The sequence below is a fragment of the Myxine glutinosa genome, chromosome 1 (genome assembly GCF_964187855.1).
Source record: "Myxine glutinosa chromosome 1, kmMyxGlut1.1, whole genome shotgun sequence".
Taxonomy (NCBI): domain Eukaryota; kingdom Metazoa; phylum Chordata; class Myxini; order Myxiniformes; family Myxinidae; genus Myxine; species Myxine glutinosa.
In genome coordinates this window covers 59,347,017-59,368,197 of record NC_136261.1, presented here as the reverse complement: position 1 = coordinate 59,368,197, position 21,181 = coordinate 59,347,017, and the positions used below count along the sequence as shown (strand labels likewise).

At 45.4% G+C, this 21,181-nt stretch overlaps 1 protein-coding gene across 6 annotated transcripts in view; it reads left to right on the top strand.

The window, feature by feature from the left end:
* The window catches only part of LOC137424508 (dual specificity protein phosphatase 8), a 52,696-nt gene that overhangs the window by 4,836 nt on the left and 26,679 nt on the right, over nt 1–21,181 (top strand). For 3 of the 6 annotated variants that reach the window (XM_068112063.2, XM_068112038.2, XM_078772255.1), the window contains exon 2: nt 13,523–13,635. The exons of the other annotated variants lie outside the window; for them this stretch is intronic. In XM_068112063.2, coding sequence (XP_067968164.2) covers nt 13,545–13,635 — 91 coding nt within the window. In that variant the 5' untranslated portion in view covers nt 13,523–13,544. The remainder of the gene's footprint in view (nt 1–13,522; nt 13,636–21,181) is intronic. 6 annotated transcript variants of the gene reach the window in all.

Here is a 21,181-nt window from a genome sequence, read left to right as displayed (position 1 = left end):
AAGAGACAAATGAGCAAGGGGTAAGGTCACAAGGGTACACATCAATAAGGCAATGCAAGGCGAAATGCGTACGGAGAGCGAAGTGAGAAAGCTCGTCCCTACCGTACGTCACCCCCCTGTCACCTACACTACCCTTGCCCTTACCCCATATGTACAAAATCTACACATTACCAATCCGTCGCTACTGTCACGTCTCCCCATATTTCCTCTATACCAAATTCGTCACCACAATCCCTCTAACCAAAATTTGCCATCACCCAATTCATCATCAATCCTCATAAGGAGGAAGAGATGGAACATCAAGCACAATGTCACACCCACGTCATGATGCGTCTCACAATCCAAAACATTTGCATCAAAAATAATTAAACATGGCATGGTGTGGAGTACCTGTCACCTCAGGTGAGTGGATGCAGATGGTGCGAGGAGATCCTTCTTCCTAACTATCCTCTAAATGACTTTAACACACTTTACACTACCCGGGGTCTTTCCCTGCCAATCCATTGGCCACTTACACTATGGGTTCTAAAAACCAATTCCCATTGACCAAACTGTGGTGCTTCTCAATTTGGGGTCTCACTCCCCCGATTCATCTCCCGGTGCCCTTGCACAATTTCAGGAATGGGTCGTGTGGCTCTCCCAGCAGGTCTACCCACCTGCACACCTCCACCACTGCAGTTGCCTCCGAGCTTACCTGCTCCTCACCCTAACCTATCTAACTGGGGAAGGCCCTCTGGCGCTCTCCCCACTCGGTGCCCTCTCTGGCACTGGGCTACCCGAGTCCGTCCTCTGGATCCTCGGGCCCCATCCACAACTCTTCCGGCTCCCAGAGCCCACCTACGGCCTCACCTGGCCGACATCCTATCAGTGGCGGAGTGTCCATTCAACTACACACACTAACTGGCCACACGCCCAGCCATTTCCACGTCACTAATGCACCCATTCAAACACCATTCTTCCACCACGCACCACAGATGCCAATATCCAACCACAATTTACCTACTCCCTCTACCTAACTCTTAAACTACCCTCCCCGGGTATTCGTGATGGAGTCCATCCTCCCCATCCACTGCCTTCGCACCATCCACTCCACTCCACAGTTTTCACCATACTCCCTCCACACCATCCATTCCATACTCCATATATTCCATACTCCATGTATTCCACACAACCATTCTCCATACACCTGTATTTGCACACCTGTGCCATCACACCTTGTGCTTCCTGCACCCTCCTTCCTCCAGGACCATTTGCTCAACACAGCACACAATCACCATTACTCACTCAAACACTGCTCCATACACTTTCGATTCTCAAAACCATTGCCTCAGGCACCCAGATTTTCCCACGCTCACACACACATCTCCCCTGAGCATTGCCTAGCAATTCCTCATTTGCTCGATATCAATACTCACACATACGGCATCATCTGATCTACCTGGTGCCCTGCTAAAACTCGCGCCTCCCCGTCGCCCCTTACATTATTGCGCTCCCTTGTTGTTATAATCCAACTACCCTCTCTATGTCCCCACTACCTGTCCAATGTCGCTACTTAAATCTTCAGTTACCTATGGTCAATCTCTAGATCCCTACACACTTTATCCTAACCCTCCCGGGCTAGTTTTCACTGCCAGACCCCATAAACCTATAGCTCCTTCGCCCCCGCCTTGTGAGGGAGGGTGGATTTGCCATCCCGCCACATCGGGTACCTTTTACTATCAATTTGGCCCATCAAATTTCAACCAATCACAAATTTGCCAATCACTGCCAATCATTCTACTAATCATCAATCTGCCAATCCTATTCACTATTCCAAATTTCGGATCAAAACACTATTGTCATCACAGTCCACTATATCTGAGCCTCGGTGCGTCATGACATCATTAAAACTCGACTTCGCAAAGCCGAGCAATGAATTCGGGTGGTTTGGTCGCCTGCAGGTTGAATCCGTCTGGCCTTCGGTTCAAGGGAGGCGGCTTGGTCGGGCCGAGATTCCACGCACCATCTCGGCGCGGAACCTTGCGGCCTCCGGCCCGATGGCTCAATCTCGCCCGGTCGGGACACCGCCCCCATGAGGGTGCACCGTTCTGCCTCCTCTTACCCGCCCTTGAACCGGACCGGTTGCCTTGCCCGGCAAGGCCCGGACTCGACCGTGCTGGGCGGAGCCAGGCCCGAATTGGCAACGACGCTTCAAAGAGAAGCAACGCTGCACCGACCCGCGCCGGGCCTCACATCCAACAAAGCGCACCGCGCCCCGAGTGCTCGCCTCGGCTACCCGTTGCCCTCACTGCTAACCCGGTTAACGTCGATGCTTCACCTACAGGCTCACACGCATACGCTACCCTTTTCACACTCACCAAACCCGGCGTTCCAATGCCGCCCGTACATTCCACACACTCCATCCATTCCACCACCGCACTCCCTGTTACACACCACACCTCTCGCGCACACTCATCGTTCGCACACTTCGTTCCACACCTCTCCTCTGTAACACTCACCATAGGCGTGCACTCTTGCATCCACCCACTAACGCGCTCCGATGTGCCCTCCCGCACACGCGCCACCACTAACTCAGGTGTGCACTCTCGCACATGTTCGACCATTCCAGGTGTGCATACTCGCACACTCTCGCCGTTCATCCCATACGTGCATCCTCGCACCCGCTCCACCACCAACTCACTCCCCGAGTCACTCTCACCCTCGCACGTACACTCCGTATCGCTCTCACTCTCTGTGTCACACTCCGTACCCTTTATAACACGCTCACTCTTTGACGCACACTTTTTTCTCACACGCGTGCCATTCGCTTTAACACAACACACAAAGGACCTTCCACGAACGCCCGGGTGCTTTCGCGATCCCAAGCGCGCGACAATTCTCTTCACGCCGAACACTCTGCCGAAAAACCTCTTAGCGCCATACACAGCACGACTCACCTTTGGGATCCTCTTCGCCACGCGCACCTGCAAATCTTTATAAGGATTAGCAAGTACGGCATCAGGATGTGTATTCAGACTTTGAGCAATTTCCATTCCTTCCTCCAACTGTTGCTCTTCTACGTCTGTCGTTTCTACAATTTCAACTATACCCACCACTTTTTCTTTGACGACCGCTGGCTTTATGAAAATTCCCTCTACCTCAGCGGTCGCTGGCTGCCCCATACCCCGGGTCGCGATCTCTATACCCGTCATTTTACCCGCGCTTTTCTCCACTTCGCTCAACCAGTGCTCCTCGACCTGCTTTACCTCGCTGTGCACCGATGTGCCCCTCCCGCTCAACCTGCGGTCAACCTCCCTCTCGGCTTCCCCCACCTCATATTCGGCTTGCCCCCTCGCCAACCCCTCATTAATTTATTTGGCTTGGCCAACTATGCCCCCCAGTTTGTCCCCTAATCTGCTTCCGAATCCCTCAAATTTGCTTCTGAGTCCCTCCAATTTGCTTCCGAGTCCCTCCAATTTGCTTCCGAGTCCCTCCAATTTGCTTCCGAGTCCCTCCAATTTGCTTCCGAGTCCCTCCAATTTGCTTCCGAGTCCCCCGATTTGATTTCCCATGTCCGTTTTTAATCCCCCGATTTGATTGCCCAACCTTTCACTGGTACCCCTCGCTTCGTCCCTCATTTCCCCCATTTGGCCTCCCATTGCTTCCATTTGGCCTCCCAACCCCCTGTTCTCTTCCATGAGGGCCCGCATTTGCAGCATGAATAGGCCCCAGTCCATTGGCAGCACTGCTACGGTCACGGGCGCGGCGACATTGGGTGCCGCTGCAACATCGTGCGCGAGGGCGCCATCTTGTGCGCCTGAACCCTCTGCAACCACATCTTCATTGCTTTCCTCCTCCATCATTCCCACTTCTTCCCTGGGGTCCTGGGTCACTTCTACCCCTTCTAACTCTACCCCCACCAGCATCCGATCGCCTTGACCATCCATGGCACGATTTTAAATTTAAGATGTTAAATAAAATTGTGGGCCACTCGTAATTTTGAGCGCGCTAAGTGCGCTTCAGGTCCGAATCTCGCTCCTGGCACCAATTGTTATGGATCTCTACGTCGGCCTTCTTCCCCTTAAGAAGGGGGGGATTAGTCCCCTTGTTTGGGACTGACCGACGTGAGTCCTGATGCTGCACATCTCCCTCCGGAGAGGCAGGGGCGCAACCCCATTCGCGACCGCGGACAGATGTTAATTGCCGAGCGGTTTAGCAACCGCGGCACGAACTATTAACAAGAACTAGACCCGATTCCTATTCGTTGGCCAAATCGTGCCACAGGTGTCCAATGGGGAAATCACTAAAGCGACCGGACGAGCATGAAGAAGAAGAACAAAGGTAGGAAATACAAATATAATTTATTACTAATATTTACACAATCAAAGGAACCAAGGAGAAGGAAAGAATAATAAAGCAATTTACAGAAGAAGAAGAAGAAGAAGACACAGTGCAATTATTAACTTACCTAAACAGTCTTACTTCACCCCAGGACAAGACAAAAGACAGACTACGGTAAGACTCACACGAATGGATGGATGAGGCCAGGCACGGATGACTGGAAGGGGAGGAAGGTTCGGCTGGACACGGGAGGACGGCCGGGCCGGGAGTGAGCAGCCGCCGCCCTTCCTCAAAAGCAACGCTGCCGTAAATGCTCAAGCTGCTGTGGTTCAAGCTCCGGTGGTTCAAGCTGCTGTGGTTCAAGCTCCGGTGGTTCCAGCTGCTATGGTTTCAGAGCTGCGGTGGTTTCAAAGGTCCTGCGTGCTTCTATCTCCCTCCTCAACTCGTCTCAGGTCGGGGGCGTCGCGTGCTCTCCAAGGATTCATCATGGGGGGGCGTCCCGCCGCGGGTTATATAGGCCACACCCTCGAACCTTCGCGAACCTCCCCGATCATTCTCTCTCCGCCCTCTCAAGCCAAACCCCTCGTCCTTGGTTGGTTAATCGGGGTTGGCTCACTCCTCCTTCCGATGACGAGGTGGAGACACGCCTTTCTTCTCCGAGATTACCTCGTGGCTAATGGAGGGCGGATGCAGTTGGCAATCGAGACTTTGGGAATGGGGGGCTTTGGGAATGAAAGGGAATCTACCTTAATTGGATTCGGTGCAATGCAGTGTCAACTAATGGGAAACACAGCCTTCAACTAATACACATAATAAGGAGATAACTACTTAAGAGGGTATATGATTGGCTACGTGTATGTATATGGAGTAACTAGGAGGACGACCTATTACGTTTACACACGGAGGGTGATATTTACAACAATTCTCATTACACTACAACAATACAAAGAAAACCCAGGATTCTCAAATCCACAACAATATGTATATGTATATATGTATGTATATATATATGTATATGTATGTATATATGTATGTATATGTATGCATATATATATGTATTATGTATGTATATATATATATGTATGTATATATATATATATATATGTATATATATGTATGTATATACAGACTTGGCATTTAATATGGAATTTTTTTTTTTCTTGACTTGGGTTTACTTTCTGAACTCAGTATATCAATCTGGTGAGTTTTTTTTACCCTTCGGTGATGTCTTTGTTGAAAGAACCATGTCACTGAATGTCTTTCGCAGCAAGAAGTCAATAACAGGATTATATCACAGGTGGCGTGACAAAATGTAAGGACAGGTACATTTGACGATTGGCTTCACAATCGGGTATACAAGGGTTGTTGCGTTCTGTATTAGTGGAAAACAACTGCTGCACATCTACAAAAGTTATTGCCGCTTCCTCTGGAGATGGTCCGTCAACTTGACAATGCTGTTTGTCATGGAGTGGTGGCTTTACGAAATTCTGGCATGAAACAGCGTGCTATTGCTCGGCAGTATGGCATCACTCAAGGTCAGGTGTCAAAGATCCTGAAACAAAATGCTCAGAGGGGTGTCCCTACTCCAATACCGAGGCCAGGACGTCCATGCAGAACCACAAGGAGAGATGATCGCCAGCTGCACCGGTTAGTCTGCAATGGCCGTACCAAGTCAGCTAATCGGCGTAGGGCTGGGTGGCATCAACTGACAAATGTGCCTGTATCCAGAAGGCTAGTCAACCAACGACTGGTTCAAGCAGGCTGTCGTGCCAGGCGTCCCCTGAGAAAGCCACGCCTGACCAGACAACACAGCCAGCGCCGATTGCAGTGGGCCAGAGAGCACCGTCAATGGCAGCCAGGACCCTGGAATCACGTGACCTTCAGTGACGAGTCTAAATTTCTGGTCTATCGTCAAGATGGCCGCGTCTGAGTGTGCAGACAAGTGCATGAAGCCCACAACGGAGATTGTATAGTGCCAAGAGTCCAAGCTGGAGGTGGTGGGGTGACCGTTTGGGCTGCTTTTCATGCAGGGGGCAAAACTGACCTGGTTGTTCTGAATGGAAACCTGAACCAGTTCAAGTACAGGGTCATTCTGGAAGAAACATTGCTTCCATTTGCTCGTGCAGCCTTTCGAGGAAACTTTGTCTTCCAAGATGACAATGCACAGCCTCATCGTGCTCGCATGATCCAACACTTTCTTGCTGAACGTGGTGTAGAGCATATGGAGTGGCCTGCCATGTCCCCGGATATGAATCCGATAGAGAACTTGTGGGCAGAATTAACGCATCAAATCGACGACTTGGACCAGCAGCCGACCTCTGTGCGTGAATTGCAGCAGACTATTGTCACTGCATGACAAGCAATTCCTGTCCAAACCTTGGCAAATCTCGTGAACAGCATGCCTCAACATGTACGTGCTCTCCTGAATGCTCGTGGGGGTTACACGAAGTACTGAACTGTAATTTTCCTGTCCGTAATCCCAGTCATAATTTAGCTTTTGTTTTTGTTGAAATTGTTTTTGGCTAATGTGCAAAATAAAGAGATACTTCTGGAAAACATACAGAAGTTTAACACAGTACTGTCCGTGAATTGAGTTCGATATCAGTTTACATCACTTTCGAGGATCAATTTATTTGCTTCGAAATGTCAAATGTGGTTTTTGTTTCTTTTAAACGTCACATTAACAAAATCTAGAATAGTTTCAACATAATTCCAATGAACTTTTGGTTCTAAGTCATCTTGAAAAGTAAGTTCACCCCCACAAAAAAATATTCCATATTAAATGCCAAGTCTGTATATATGTATGTATATATATATGTATGTATATATATATATGTACGTATATATATATGTGTATATGTATATATATATTTATTTATTTATTTATATATATATATTGTCATAGATAGAAGGGATAATAAAGAGGAAAATCTGAGATGGTAGAATAGAATGAAAATGGACGCAGCTGCCTGCATTTGGAATAGACTTAACATGACAAAAGATACTCTCTCATCCTCCCCCCTCTCCCACCTTTCATTCCCTCTTTAGAGGTCTTTCGGCTCTACTCATTATTGTGGCACCACAAGCTTGGCTTTGACCAAGCAGGCCTCGGCTAGGCCCAAAGCTTTATTTGATGGCCCTGTCATGTCAATCAGAGAGGAATGAGTTCTAAATGTATGTCTTGATAGAAAGGGGTCGGTGGGCTGGGTGGGTGGGGAGTGGAGACCGGGACAAGGAAGGAATGAATGAAGCGGCTTTTTCTCTTCATTTCCAAAGCAGCCGCCCGACACTCGTAGTAGGCCCTTGTCATTTCGTCTCCAGCAAGTGAGGAATGAAAGAGGGCCTCAGGGATGTGTTGTCACACCAAACTGCAGTTGGAATTTTTTGTTGCAAGTGACCTTGTATTTCTGATATCAATATCCAGATAAGCAACGTTGCATGGGCGAAGCGTTTCAGAACCTCACCTTGTTTTGCAGCCTGCTCTATACCATCTAGGTGTCAGTTCGATTCCATGTTCTGGTGTTAGCCGTCTTCTTCGACTCTATGTTGATATGCGGGTCTCAAGTGCCATTCATGTGCCCCGCATGCCTTTCTAATTCTTTCTTGCTTGTTTATTGAGGCCTAGGTCCTCTTTGGTTCCAGACTTCGTTTTGCAAGGTGGAAAGATGTTTTCACCCCTTTCAATATTCACTCTATAGTTTGGGAGAACTCTCATCTTTAAGATTCTATGAGTGGCGCTGTCCTCTGCAAAGGACATTCATCATTCTCTGTATGTGGTTGGCTTTAAGGGAACAGTAAGCTGTGGCAGGAGTGTGACCGCTATTGGAGTTCTGCAGGTTGCTATTTCTGGAGGAACTTATGAAAGTACAATGTGCCTCACTATGAAACATGAACTTCCTTAACGTAATCTTCATGTGAAATGGGCTCCGAGAGGAAACTGCTGGCAAATTGGGGGAAGTTTCGCATCGCGTCATATTTTCCAGGCTCTTTCATTTTTGAGCCGAATGAGTGGACGACACCACCCCTCATCCCTCCCTCCCCCACCCCCAAATAGTAATTATTTATTTATTTATTTGTTTTGTTTTTCCTTCCTCCTCATCATTTACATTGACTCACATTACTGTATTTGCTCTGGTTCAGTTTATCCTCATCGTTATGCTAAATTATTTGCTCAGCTTGATTTATTGTGTTAATTTTAAGGTTGTGATTCAATATTGATTTCTTTATTTATTTTTCCTTTTTCCTTTTTACTCTTCCTTTATTTATTGATTTTTCTTCCTCTTCTTCTCCAGCTCGTGTTTCGGCACAAGAAAGTCGCTCAGAGAATGGCAGCACAGTCTGCCTTGTCCTAAAATACTCGTTCAAAGCCCCCCCCCCCCCCGCCCAACCCCCACCATTTCTGCTTCCCTTCCATAAAGCACAGCCGAGCCTTGTGTCTTAAAAACTAAAAAACACTCCCTTCCTCTTTACGTTTTTAACACACTATAGAGACTCACGGAAGAGCAAGGAAGGTGACAGAGCCGTAACAAGGCAGCAAACCGTAACAAGGCAACAACCCAACAGTGGGGCAACGGGGTTGGCCATAACAGATGGTAAATGAACTGGAAAAAGGTAGGAAAGGGCACATGGTAACCTGTGAGGTAAGGGAGGTTGGGCTCGTTTGTGTTAATGGAGGTATAAAGAGATCACAGGTTATGGATCGGGGATGACGTGTGATGGTAGAGGGCACCAGTTGATTTGGAAGTTCTAGAGGGAGGGGTGGGATTGAACCACTGTTTTCTTCCTCTTATTCTTTTTACTTGCACTCTCCTGAATTATATTGCATCTGAAGTTTGATTTTGATGAGAGTCTTTTAATTTGTTCCTCGTTACTCCTTTTACTTCATAACTTCATTCTTATGTTATTCCTTCATAAACGTCTTTAAATACATCGATTCTTATTACTCGTGTTTGTCAAGAGACATAATTACTTTGGTTTGCATTGAATAGTCTTTTTCTTCTATTTTTGCTCAAATTCCGATTTTTAAAATTTATTTCACTTTAAGCTGGTAGATCAGTAAAATTCTTCCTGTTACTACTCTTCTGACTTTTTTATGGTTTTGATTATTGGGGTTTTGGTGCCATCACTTTTTCCCTTTGATACTTTGCTCTTTGTGGTTCAATTTTGAGAAAGTAAATAATTTGCCATCTTCATGTCGCACCGAACTTATCAGGTGTGACACGATGCACAAACCTGTTTGGTCTGATTGCATTTGAGATGTGATGGTTTTCTGCAGATTGTACATTCACAAGGCAGATGCATCGAAGAGATGTACTCTGAGTGTACTCAGTATAGGGGCCTGGCAAAGCTCTGAATTGTTTCCCAGCAACTGGACAGGCTTTTGTGCGTGTTCATCCTATGATGTAGTTCACTGTAGTTGTTTGCGAAGTGTTGTCACAAAACAATAATTGCACTTTGAGGCCTTCTGCGTGTCATGGGACGTGTGCCATGCAATCGGGTGGTTCCATCGCATTCCTCTACAAAGCGGTTTTACACGCCTAACGGAATGATAAGGTCATGCACCGGCACCTTAAGCGACCCCTTCTCCCTCCCAAATGATTCTTCGTACTATTTTCTTTAGGTGCGTTTTGTTTTGACTGTTTGGGCTTTCCACTCTGGTTCCAGGTAGGTTTAAGAGGGCAACTCATCGTGCCATTATATCGAGTCATAAAACTGTTCCTCTGATGTGTAAAGGGAGGACAGGGGGGGAGACTGAAGTGGAATTGAGGTTAACGCAAAGGAAATATAATTTCCCTCGAGTAGTATGCTTGAGGGATGGGGTGATTGGGGGGGACTTTGTAGTGGCCCCAGATTATGAAGCAAACTTGCATGAAAGAATGTGGGATGCACTGTTTCCGCAGAATTCCAAAGTGATGTTCCAATTCGACATTAACCCATCGTGTAACACCACATCCTCATTCCTTCGTTGCCTACTGATTTTAGAAGTGCTGGGGTCAATGGTACAGCCTTACCTGGTACAGCCTAGATTGCGAGACCTTTTATTTGCAGTTGTTGCTCAAGAACACCAAGTGGTTTAAATCTTTATTTTTCTTTTAATGTATATTTTTAATCGCTTGATCCACGAGGTTAATTCCTCATGGACAACTGTAACCTGAGGTGAAAGAATTATGGATCCTAGTTCTTGCATGTCGATCTCGACCATTGATTGGCCTTTCAGGCTTGGCCTCACACACGCCAAGTGAATTCTTCTTTTATCAGGTTTCAGTTAAATCCGAGAGCTTGATGAATAAGTGGATTTTGTTGTTTCCTCATTTAACTTCTGTTATAAGAATGACGGAGGAGGCCATTAGACCCATGAAGCCTGTGAAATGGTTGTTCCTGCTGTTCCTGCAGGTCTGTTCCTGCTCTATCTTTTTTTTTCTTCTTCTAATGCTGAGCTTCAATAAAGGAAGCAGCACGTACCATTTTTTGTCTTTGGTATGACAGTCGGGGCACAAACTGCCAACTTCCTAGTTTCAGAGCGGTCACCCTAACTATTACGGCACCGAGCCTGGTTTTGCATGTTTCTGCTGTTGGTGTTTACACACCAAGCTCTTTACGGCATCGTGCTGCATTCTTCGTCTCCAGAGACCGAATTTCATTTTGGCTCTTTTGCCGTGTAAACAGTTTTGTTGAAAATTGGAACGCCATCGTCCCAAAGCGTTTGCATTGCAGAAAGCGGGGATAGCATTTCAAATCTCTCTGTTGCCTGAGAAGCTGTTGTTGTTTCATTGAAGTGAGGTTGTCAGGTCTTGATCCTCACTATCGCCACCTGCGTAGCCAATAAAATGTACGTTGGCGATGTTGGTCAGTACACCTTGGCAAATGGATATTTCATAAGGATAGCGCATTGCTCCTCTTCAGGTCTTGCTAATTTTAGATTGTTGCTACAAAATCTTAAAATGGAAAAGATTCTTTTTGAGTTGGTAATGTGCCCGCAATAATTGGTTTTGGCTTGGCATGGCCTGTTACATATAATACAGAGAGTGTCCATAAAGTCCTGGTGCAACTTTGTGAACTTTTATAGCTTTTGATGTACACGTCATAGAAACAAACTATAAATGCTGCAATAAAGTTTTTACTCTACAGTTCAAATTTTTGGCCTTCAACATAACCACCATCTTTCGTAATATATCGTTCAATCCGAATTTTCCAACTTGTTGATAACATTCTCCAGTTGCTGCTAAGTAGTTTCATGGATTGCATTTGTGATCGTAACCCTAAGGTCATCCAAATACCGTGGTTTTGATGAGTAAACAACAGTTTTACATAGCTCCATTAAATGTAGTCCAATGGGACCAGGTCAGATGAACGAGGTGATCAAGCATTTGGCCCACGTCTACCGATCCACCTGTTTGCGAAGACATCATTCAAGAACCGTCGCACATTCGAAGCGTAGTGGCAGTAGGTAGTCTTGCTGATATGTAAAATATTTAATCGTAGTTTGGGAACAAAGATTCTTCAATATTGCAGAGTGGCGTTCACCACTTCCTGTAGCTTCTTCCAAAAAAAGAAAAGTACCAATTATGCTTGACTCCATGAGAGAACACCAGACATTGATTTTTGGTGTTTCTTTTTTAATGTCTTGACTTCATGATGTTTTCATCATGGAGGAGTGATGCTGTCAGAGCAGGCATTGAAGATGTTTGAGAAGGTTATTGAGAAGAGTTGTCAAAATAGATGAGAACCAATTTGACTTTGAGTGGATGCAATCTTCATAGTGAGGGAGATAGATTAAAGAGAAGTACTTGGCAAAGCAAAACAAGTTGTACCATGTGTTTGTTGATCTTGAGAAGGCATACGATGGAGTACTAATTAATGGTAGTTGTGGAATGGGCACCTGAGAGACGGAGTAACAGAGGATTTGGTGAGGGTAGTTATGTCGATGTATGAGGCAGAAACATTATTGGGAACTAGTGGAGGATGTGTAGCATCATTCAAAGTAAAAGTATTTTATACCAGGGATCAGTGCTGAACCCCTTGATTTTTGTACCAGTTCTAGAAGTGCTCAGGAAAAAGGTGATGGTATGATACCAATGGGAACTACGTATTATATTCCGATGACTTGGTCTTGACAGCAAAAACAAAATTAGAAGTAAAGGAGATGTTTCATATTTGGAAGGATGCAATGGAGTGAGTGTAAGGCATTAGGGGTGAATCTAGATAAGACAAAACTGATGGTTGTGTTGAAGAAGAAGAGGAGGAAGAAGAAAAGTTGGAAATGGCTCTTTGTGACTTATAAACGAGTAAGGTCAAAGTATATTCGGTGTATGCCTTGCAAAAGGTGGTATCATTGGAAAGACAGTGCAGTTAAAGAAAGTTTGGGTGTAGTTGCTGGTAGTTTCAGGTGGAAATAAAGATGCAGAGAACGTATGGGGTTAGTGGATATGGGATTTGAAGTTAAGCTGGAAAAGGTTCTAAAGAGTGTTTTTTACTTGGGAAATATGTTCGATGCACGTGGTGCAGCAGAGTTAGCTGTGAGAACAAGGATAAAGGTAGCATGAAATAAGTAGAGGGTAGCGATGAATTTTAACACAAATACTACGTATATCCCTAGCAAAGTAAAAAGTAGAGCATGTTTGGCCTGTATTCGACCAGTTTCAATGAGCGGTAGTGAGACGTGGAATGAAGGTAAAAGACGAGAGAGGACCAAGCTGTGGATGATGCGATGGATGTGTGGGGTAACACTAAAGGATAAGCTGAGTAGTATGGACATAAGATGTTCAAAGCTAAGAGGTGAGAAAGACTAAGGTGGTTTGGGCAAGTAGTGAGGAGAGAATCAGCCGACAAACCCAAATACGGGAAAATGGCCATTAACGTAGTGGTGGTAGTAGTAGTTAAAAAATTGTTTTGTTGATCTGCTGCTTCTTGACTTGTCTCTCCATGGGCAGATCTAACATTGAGCACCATCTCCGCTTTGATCCAACTTTAGGCGTCATGTCGAAATGATATCATTATACGGTTTTGTAACACTTTATCCAACATCCTCGCAACTGATGAGTGTTTCATGAAAACTGTCAGCAAAATGTTTTCCTTGAATGTGAGGGAAATATTTTGTAGGCCATGGCAGAGTATTTGACTTTGCAGTTCAAGCCACCGTGTGGTGAGCTCTCACCTGGTGCTTCGATGAAATGTTTAACATTCAGTTTCTCGCACTGGTCAGGGTGAACACCTAATGGTGACGAATGGAATCTCAACATCCTCCTTCTGGAAGGTCCCCAAGCGAGTTGAGTGCCCGTGACCCTCGGGTCATGCCAAAGTTGGCTCCCTCTGACGGTGATTAATCATTCATTCCTTTTGTTTCTCGTGTGCTTTAAATTCTGAAAAGGAAGGTAGGATAAGTGTAGAAAGACAGGCGTTTGTACCAGAAGCCTGCATCCAACCCTTGCCGACATTTGTGGTGCTTTAAAAAAAAATTCATTTCTTTTTTTAATCTTGCCAATAAATTCATGGATCTGGTTCTTGAAAATCTCTGGGTTGCACCATAAAGGAGAAATTATGTTGAGTTGCTTTACTCGAGGAAATAGACTTTTAAAACTGCAGTTGAACTTCTTTATTTATTTATTTATTTATTGTCATCCACCCAATTGCATTGTTAACCTTCTCTTCTCCTTCGTTTATAGCAAACACGTAATAATAATATTAATCATCATCAATGTGCCATGCCCTTTACAGAGTTTGGTGCTGCTGAAGCAGTTTCCTGGCAAGCATTACGTTGGGTGGTTTGCCATTGCCCTCCCAGCAGTCAATCAGGACAGGAATTTCTTTTGTTTAGGGTGCTCGCGGTGGCTCTTCTACTCTTTGCTTAAGACACTGAGGAATCTTTAAAATCCACCTCGTGCCAGCGGACGCGTCCAACGGCGTAATGCCCATTGGATTGACGGCACACATGTTGATCCGTCGACGTGCATGTGAATGAAACACCAAGATTGCAGTTCATAGCTAGATAGAGATTCAGACCCAGGCTAGACTGCTCTGGGGCGAGTGTACATATGTCTAAGCTATAATGTGTGCGTTTAGTAAACTAATGAACATGCATTCTTGTAACTTGCACATGAATGAATACCATCCATGATTATTTATCATCTGAACATGTGTAGAACATGCATGACAAGATCATTGTATTCCAATGAATACATTAAGAAATTGCGTCGGCACTTTCTACTCGGTATCATGTTTGCAGAAAAAAAAAAAAAAAAAAATGCTACAAGGAGTGCTAGATCATCCATCTGTAGGCCTTCTCTGCTGCTGATAGCATCAATATTATTTTCATTATTACCTCTGCCACCGAAGCTCGATCGAGGTTATGTTTTCTGTTTGTATGTTTGTTTGTCTGTGAGCAGGATATCTCAAAACGTTATGGAAGGATAGGGACGAAAGTTGGTGGACAGGTTGGGTGTGTGACAAGGACTAATCGATTTGATTTTGGTGAAGATTCGGATACGAGAATTCTTTTTACATTTTAAGTGATTCTTCACCATTGAGAGACGAGGCCAAAAACAATACATAGCATGATATTTCAAAAAGTTGTGGATGGTTTGTGACAACATTTTATGGATGAGTTGGTTAGATGTCAAGAACAAGCCGATTAGATTTGGATTCAGGTCCGAATCTAGATCTGACCTATCATTGGGATACAAAACATAAACTGTTCAGACTGGTGGAGGTATGCGCTCGACCGAGTGCCCGGCTAGTTCTGTTATGCATCTTAAAGAAGTCGTTTCCTGTTTTTCTCTTCCACATTGTCCTTTTTATTTCTTATAGGAGCGACGCTCATGGAAGAGCAAGGTTGATCCGACAGTGGGACAACCATCAAGGGAATGAGAAAAGAGAGGGAGAGGAAACACTGAAACCAGCACCCATATGGTGCTTCCAAAAACGGTAGAAGCGACAAATAAGAGGTGAGGTGTTTATTCAGTATGGATTTTGGAAGATTAATCAGGAGGACACTGGAATAACTCGTGCATCTTGGAGTAGTTGGACAGAGGACAGAGGTAGCAGTGCTCGGGGGAAAAGGCAATTTAAAAAAATCTCAACAACCTGCCTGCGATGTGAAGGCAATAGATTATGCTCTAGCCTCATCACTGGAGATTCCAATATTTTGAGATGTAATACTCATGCGCTAGCCCTTCACAGAGAGCAGTACTCCATTGAGGTATGGACAAAGGATTTGTAGACTGAGTAGCTCTGATCTTTTAAGAGAAGGCTTGGATCGACGGAGAATGCCCTGTGTGCAACTAGCTTTGGAGGCCATATTTGCTGTGTGGTTGGATCAGAAGTGATTGCTGAGGGTGAGGCCAAGAAGTTCAAGAAACTGAACCTCTTCCAGTGTATGATGAAGGAATTAGATAGGTCGGTTTGTTTGACTTTCCACCTGGAGCTATAATGTGAGACCGAGTTTTTCCCGGGTTGAAGGATACGAACGTTGCATTTATCAGACCAGTAATCTTTTCCAGATCAGCAGTGAGAGAAGCAGCTGCTGTCAGAGGTCATACAGTAGTATATATATATATATATATATATATATATATATATATATATATATATATATATATATATATATATATACATACACACACACACACACAGTAGTTGGTGTTGTTGGCTTAGCGGTTAGGGTGCCGGCTTGGGATCCGAGGATCCTGGGGTCGAATCCCGGTCGATCGCTGAATTGACGCCAGGGGGGTTGACTCAGCCTGTCATCCTTCCGAGGTCGGCAAATTGAGTACCAGCTTGCTGGGATGAATGATCCCGGTGTGTACCCCGGCCTAGAATAGGTACACCTTATCCCTGCGCATCGTAAGAGGCGACTAAGGGTTGGCGTCAGGAAGGGCATCCCGGCCATAAAAACATTGCCTCAAACAGGGAACCATGATTGTCATGGGGCCCACAAGGCTAACCCCCACTCTAGTGGGGAAAAATGGCCTTAAAACGATCATTCATTCATTCATTCATTCAGTATGACTACATTGTGGATTCGTGTTCGAAAAAGAAGAGTGGTTTCCAGAGCATCAAATAAGTCATTTATATAAATGCGGAACAAGACTGGACTCAAAAATTCTGCTTTGGACAATTTTATTCTCCACTTGGAGAGGGTTACATTGATGGGAACAAATTGATTGCATGAGTGGAGGATGTCAGAAGTCCAGGAATGAAGGTAATATATTTAAAGCTTTGTGAGCCGTTTGAAGTACACAATCTTGTGATTTGGGCATAATCGAGTAAGCAAGTGCAGGATTCGAAACAAGGGGACAAATAAACTTTCGGGGCTTTGCACGATTCAGTGATTGGATTGCTGTTCACGAGCTGCTGCGAGTGAGTTATCTGCCCTCCATGGAAAATGTGTATAGTAGGTGGATATCATGTCACAAAAGTCCCACTGATGTCATGCATGCGTTGTACCTCTGACGTTTGTTGACCTTGGGTTGTACATATTTATTTTGATAATCCTCAGAAGTTAAACTTCATTGTAGTGTGGTTTCAAGCAAGATACGGTAAAATGAGTTGTGGAAAGTGCAGTCTGGCGATGCTTTGTTGTGGTCGAATTTTTTTGATTGCCCCATTGATGTGGGGATATGAACTTATGCAGGCGTTTATGAAATGCTTCCTTTTGGTTGACTCCACACTTTGCTTGGTGCTCTCGATTTAAAACAGCCAGAGAAAATTGTGGACATTTTCAGGCCATCGTGTACAATAGCACATGGTTGCCATCACCAAACACATGGTGATTGGTCGGAAATAAAACAGATACTTGTGCTGTTCACATTCTAACATATGGGCCAATGTCAGAAGACAGCTATTACATCACAATTGATCAACCAATCATGTAAAAGCAGTTTGATGAGAGAATCTTCTTTATATATAAAGTGTTTAGGCTCATGGGGATGCCTACCGACAAAGGGTATCAGGTATACAAACTGCCAAAAGGTGGTGTGGGGTCGCAGGTGGTGGTGGTAAGGGGTAGAAGCGACAAATAAGGCCCTGAATGGATTTCCAACGTGTGGCCCTGAATGGATTTCTCTCATCTCCCCTTCCTGTTCAGGCTGGAGTTCCCCAAGGCAGTGTGCTGGGCCCTGTGCTTTTTCTGGTCTTTATCAATGATCTCTCCGACTCTCTGGAAAATCCTCTCTATCTCTTTGCTGATGACTCCACTCTCTGCCGCTCCATTCCTCTTCCCTCAGATCGGCAGTCTGCAGCCTCCTCACTCTCTGAAGACCTGGACAAAATCACAGACTGGTCAAACAAGTGGAACATGTCTTTCAATCCTGACAAATCTCACACTCTTACTATGTCTCTCCGAAAAGATCGACTGGACAACCCTCCCATCTACTTTCTCAACAATCCTCTCCAAGAAGTTCTGTCGCTGCAGCTTTTGGGTCTCACTATCTGCCATGATCTTTCTTGGGAAAACCACATTTCCAAGCTGGCCTGCAAAGCCAGTCGCCGACTGGGCATCCTCCGTCGTGCGAAGTCCTTCCTTGGCACACCTGAGCTCCTCACCACGTACAAGGCTTTCATCCGCAGCTCAATGGAATACTGCTCTCCCCTCTGGGCTGGTGCTCCTGCCTCACACCTAGCTCGTCTTCACGCTGTTGAAAGCAAAGCATTCAGAATCATTGGAATCTCCCGTGATGAAGCTAACTCCAAGGGCCTCTCACTCACTCACCGCAGGCAGGTTGGTGGTCTTTCTGTCTTCTACCGACTCCTCTCCGGCCTTGCTCCCCCAGCTCTCTCTGTGCTCTGTCCCCCAAATATTCCTACAGGTCGCACAAGATCTGCCAGCAAGCCTCTGATGGTTAAACTGCCGAAATCTCGGCTCTCTGCTCACCTTCACTCCTTCATTCCTCTTTTCTCCCGCCTCTGGAACAAACTCCCACACTCCCTTCAATCCCACTCCTCCCTCCAGGTCTTTAAAACAGCTGTTCACCACCATCTCTTATCTTCCCCCATCCAAAACCTTGATCTTTTCTACCCCCACTAATTCACCCCAGATCCACCTTGTTTGTAATTCCAACTTCTTTCCTGGTAGTCCTGGCAGTGTCCATATGTTTTATGCCTCTCCCACCCCCTTTCCCATGCCTCCCCCCCAAAGCCCTCTCCCTCCCACAGATCTCTCGATGTCTCCATGTCTCTCGGTTTCTGCTCTAAAATGTTGTGTTGTGTTGGGTTGTGTTTGTGTCCTTCCCCCTCTCTCCCCATCTTGTCTACCGCTCCCGATGTTATTTGTTCTATGTGTCGGTTTGTCGGTTATGTGTCGGTTTGTCGGTTTGTCTTTCTGTGTGATAAATGTTCGCTCTTTCACGAGCCTCGATCTTTTATACAAAAAAAAAAAAAAAAAAAAAAAAAAAAAGATGTACACAAGGAGCAATGACTGAAAAAAGAGCAACAATGTCCCGAAGAGGAACAGAATGGGAAAGAATCAGATGTGTGCAGATGAAATCATGGATGTGTGTGAGTGAGTGAGGTGGTGACAGACAGCGAAGTGGAAGTACCGAAGGACAATGCATCAGACATGGGGAGACTTCCATAATTGGGACAATAAGTGGCCGAATAAATGCAGGTGGACAACCAGTCTGAACTTTGAGAGGGTGAGCAGATTAGGATTTCTTGAGGAACACGTGTGAGACCGCGTGGCTTGGAGAGGACAGTATGAGTAAGGCCAGATGTAAACCTGGAAAAAATAGAGAGCCCGCCAACTTGTCAGTGGGAGAATGACAGTCCTTGTGAATCTGCCCCTTGCCTTGACATTCCAATGATGTGGCAGACGTTGTTATCGACCGCCTCAATAGGAGCAAGGTGAGAAGTAGGAGCATCAGCCCAGAGTGGGGGGGCCATATTCCATGGAGCTTCACACGATTGTACCACCCGTGTACACCATGATTAGCTCTATGTGACTCAGGAATGCCGTGGCTACACGTAGAATATCCAGACGTTGACTGGGCTTTGATGTTGGCTTGATGATACGATCCTCCCACGAAAGGTTATGGCAGATAGTGAGGCGAAGGAGTTTCATGAACTGCAACTCTTCCAGTGGCTGTCCGGAGAAGTGGATTGGACAGTTTGATTGCTGATCCTTTTGCAGAGAAATAATTTGTATCAATTTGCAGAGAATTAGAATATTGTTTCTGCGTATTGTTCTCCTGTACATTGTGCACAGGCTGAGATATTAAACAAGGACCCATTTATTTCAGACTAGCTGTTTACCCACCCTATGGATCCACATAGAATGTGAATTTGAAGTGGAGTTCAACTTGTTTGCTGAAAAGCAAAAATTATATTGTATGTAGGTGATAATCGTACCATGTACAATTTGACTACAGTTTGCTTTGTGTTTGACTTGTATGCACTCTGAAACCGCTGGACGGAATGAGTCAAAATTTGATAGTTGAACTTGGGGTGCGCCCAGGAAGTTTGAGGCATTAAAAAAATAATCATAGCCACAGGATTTCGGCAGTGGGGGGTGATGTAAGTTCTCTAATTAAATTGGAATATGTCAAACACTTGGAATGGCTTTTAATTCTTCAGGCGCTTCCATCTCTTCAGGCATTGGAGGGGGAAAAAATCAAAAGCTGCAACACTTGAAATATGTCTTTCAATCCTGACAAATCTCACACTCTCACTATCTCTCTCTGAAATTACTATGAAAAACCCTCCAATCTACTTATCAATCCTCTTGAGGAAGTTCAGTCATTCAAACTCCTGGGTCTCGCTATCAGCCATGATCTTTCCTGGGAAAACCACATTTCCAAGCTGGCCTCCAAAACCAGACACTGACTGAGCATCCTCCATCGTACAAGGTCCTTCCTTGGCACAATTGAACTCCTATCTACCTACAAGGGCTTCATCCGCAGCCTGATGGAGTACTGCTCTCCTCTCTGGGCTGGCTCCCTTGACTTGCATCTTGCTCAGCTTGATGCCATGGAAACCAAGGCCTTTAAGAATATTGGAATCTCCCATGATAAAGCTGAGTCTATGGGCCGATAATTTTGCCATCACAGACAGGTCGGTGGTCTTTGTCTCCTACCACATCCTTTCTGGTCTTGTACCCTTTGGTCTTTCCATGCTTTGTTCCCACCCCCAGGTTTCTGCAGGGCACACACCATCCACCATCAACCCCCTTCTAGTGAAACTATCTAAATCTAGGATCACTGATCACCTCCACTCATTTGTCACTCTTTTCTCCCACCGATGGAGCCAACTTCAACATCCTCTTAAATCACGTACTTCACTCCAGGTCTTCAAGACAGCTGTTCGCCACCATCTCGGATCGTCCCCGATTCAAAACCATGACCCCCGGCCCCCATCCCCTCACACCACCCAATCCGTCCTCCTTCCTAATTTCCAGTTCTCCTTCCTGAATTTCCTTCTGTATCCATATTGTCCATTTCATGTATCCTCTCCTGACCCCATTCCTCCCCACCGCAATTGTTTGCCCACCTCCCTCTGTCTTGGCCTTCGGCTCTGCTCTTGGCATTTCCCCGCTCTCTCACTGCTGTTTAATTTGTTATGTTGCATCCTGGTCTGTTCAGTATACTAGTACTAGTTCTTCCACGAGCCTGGACTATGTATAAGTTACAAAAAAAGAAAATCCTGAGGAAACCCACACATTCGCTCTCTCTCTGTACTCCATTGTTGTTTCCCCCTCCCATGGCTCGGTTTGTTGGGAAGTCCTAATTTGTTCTTTGTTCTAGCCCCTCCATGAGCATTCGACGTTCCAGCAGTTAATATAGTATTATACTAGTATCACTGTAGGAAAACCTTGTGGAATCAAAAAGTAATTGGATATTTTACCATGCACTGTATTTTATGCACCCCTAAACTG